The sequence below is a fragment of the Montipora foliosa genome, chromosome 2, assembly GCF_036669935.1.
Source record: "Montipora foliosa isolate CH-2021 chromosome 2, ASM3666993v2, whole genome shotgun sequence".
In the NCBI taxonomy this organism is placed as follows: domain Eukaryota; kingdom Metazoa; phylum Cnidaria; class Anthozoa; order Scleractinia; family Acroporidae; genus Montipora; species Montipora foliosa.
The window spans coordinates 87,734-90,233 of record NC_090870.1 but is presented as its reverse complement, the minus strand read 5'-3'; the positions used below and the strand labels follow the sequence as shown (position 1 = coordinate 90,233).

At 39.3% G+C, this 2,500-nt stretch overlaps 1 protein-coding gene across 1 annotated transcript in view; it reads left to right on the top strand.

Moving 5' to 3' along the window:
• The window catches only part of LOC137991965 (dolichyl-diphosphooligosaccharide--protein glycosyltransferase subunit 1-like), an 18,527-nt gene extending 16,809 nt beyond the window's left edge, over positions 1 to 1,718 (top strand). The window contains exon 10 of the mRNA XM_068836980.1: positions 594 to 1,718. Coding sequence (XP_068693081.1) covers positions 594 to 776 — 183 coding nt within the window. The 3' untranslated portion in view covers positions 777 to 1,718. The remainder of the gene's footprint in view (positions 1 to 593) is intronic.
• The last annotated feature ends 782 nt before the right edge of the window (positions 1,719 to 2,500 follow it).

The window sequence follows — 2,500 nt, the reverse complement described above, 5'->3', positions numbered from 1 at the left end:
GCAAATGCGAGAAATTTACTCACAAATAATTATTACTTGCAGTTGAAAGTTTGGCAGTGTGGAAGTTTAGGGGTAGGGTTTAGGGTTAATTTCCACACTTCCAAACTTCCACACTGCCAAACCTCCACACTTCAACTCGATGTAAGAATTATTTGTGAGTAAATTTTTCTCATTTGCATTCGTTTCTGATGACGCGTTCTGTGCTCTTCTACTCAAAGTAAAAGCCCAGAAGGGCAAGAAACTCGAAACCGTTCCTTTTCCGCTGAACTCACGTGGCAGGCTGCTGAAAAACGTCAAATGTTTGTAATATTTTAATGCAGGTTCTCATTACAATCACTCAAAGCTAACTATTTTGAACTGAGGGCTTAGATCAAAGTACTGCAGACCCGCGGAAAACACCAAAACGATGTTATTCTTTCAACGAAATATCATCCTATAAGTTCGGTATCTGAAGTCAGTCCCATAACGATTACGAGTATGTTCTTATGAAGAAGATGACGAAACGTTTTGTGGTTATGGACAAAAGGCACTATCGCAGTGCTGATTAAAGGTACATGTAAGGAGCATTAATGTGTCTTTTTCAACTCTTTCAGCTGACAGACCTGCAGCGCAAGGAAAGTGAGAAGAAGCAGCTTCTTGACGCGGCTATTGTGCTGGCTGAGAAGGTTGTGAATGGTCGTCTTAGCAAGTCATCCTATGTGGAAAGCGAGGCAAACAACAAAGCCAAGAGGCAGAAATTGAGCACCGAAATCGAAAGCTTGGCCGCAGTCCTTTGATGAAGTTACCGTGTTACGAACCCCAGTGATGTCCAAATGATGATCCTGTTGTTCTTGTCACACTGAATATTGTTTTAACCTTTAACGTTAAAATCGTTGCACGCTAGATTTGTCCCACGCCCGATCCGACAGAGTATATCAGGAAAGTAACAGTGACAGCCGATTTGACACGAATCGTGGGTGAGACAGCCGATTCCTTGGCGTGATTTTGATCGACGTTGTGGATGCAACTGTTGCTAACAGAATCGGCCGAAAATCGGGTGTCAAAATACACGCACGTCAACTGTTCGGCAGACTAATGGAACGATAGGAACTCGAAGCGTGTAAACGAGGACTTAAAAATAGTGAAACAGGAGTTGAGGCTGTGAAGACGTTTTTTTTATTGGTGTTATGTTTTCGTCATAAATTAGCGGTTTTTCCAGAATTTCAAGTAACTAGATGCACTCGGATTTCAATAAGCGTCACGAAGTGTCCCCTTCTTCAGCATCACTCGTTTCTCGGAATACAGAACTCCTTAAGTAAGGATTAGCTGCTGCATTTACCGGCCGAAAAACAACAACAGCAACAACATCAAAACGAATTCTATTATCAAGTGATAAAAAACTCTGTCGCTTCCTTCATGTAATCCATCCATTAAAGTTATCATATTTTTCTGTTATTTCATGTGGTACAGAACAGTAAATCCAAGTACATTCCTGGCCACGAATCCTGATTTTAAAGTGTAATACCTGGAAACGTGGCTGTCACTTGGGCATCACTGGCATTGTTAAATCATCTTAAAAGATTAAATGGAGAGTGTTGAATAAAAGATAAGCCTTAGAATAATCTTTTGAATCGTGTAGACCTTCAAGAATAACTTTTGCTTCACAGCTTGTTGTAGAACAAATGCAAGTGTTGTGATAGTGTTCTACTTAGTGAATAAAATTGACATTTCGAAGGAAATAGGGTTATTTTCTTGCTTTTGTCTCATTTTCCATTGTCGGGCTTTATTTTAAGTGTTCCTCGCTGTTTCCCAGCAGCAAGTGAGCATACAACAATACCTTTCTTTCACTTTAGTAACGAATGAAAAAAATTCCATTTCCGACGTAGTGCAGTCAACTTTAGTGGATTTGATGTAATTGGTGAAGCATCCGCGAAAGAGGCAATGCAATGATAACGGATTGAAGAGCCTTCAAATAGTAGGATAAAATCGAGAAAAGTCCAGCCCTGGAGGTATTAGTCAGGTTCGATACACCTGCTGTGTCGTACAGAAATTAAAACAAGAAACTTAAATGGTGAACAAAAAAGCATTGAACTTCATTATCTTCGCAGTTAAAGGTGCAAACAAGTCAGTCAGGAAAGACGCTAGCTTCTAAAGCAGCAACAGCAAGTGTTTCATAAACTCCTGTTCTTCGGCCATCGAAGATTAACTAGAAATAATAAACAATGTGAATCGAAGCCTTTTTATGAGACTAGGCGTTTTCAAAAGTAGCCGTTATGATCTTCAAAATTATTTAGATAAAAATTACTGCAGGTCTGGGACCGAGACTGAGAAAAACGATCTTAACAAAAATAGCAGTTACAATGTGTACTTATTAAGTAACAGCTTATCGCTACTAAGGTTAGCATTAAGAGGCCGATTAAGTTCCTAAGAAACAATGTTTCTTTAATTTTACAGTGGTAATCAGTTTTTCCTGATGCGAGAATTTGAAAATGAATCAATGTCTTGGTCATTCTTACCCTCA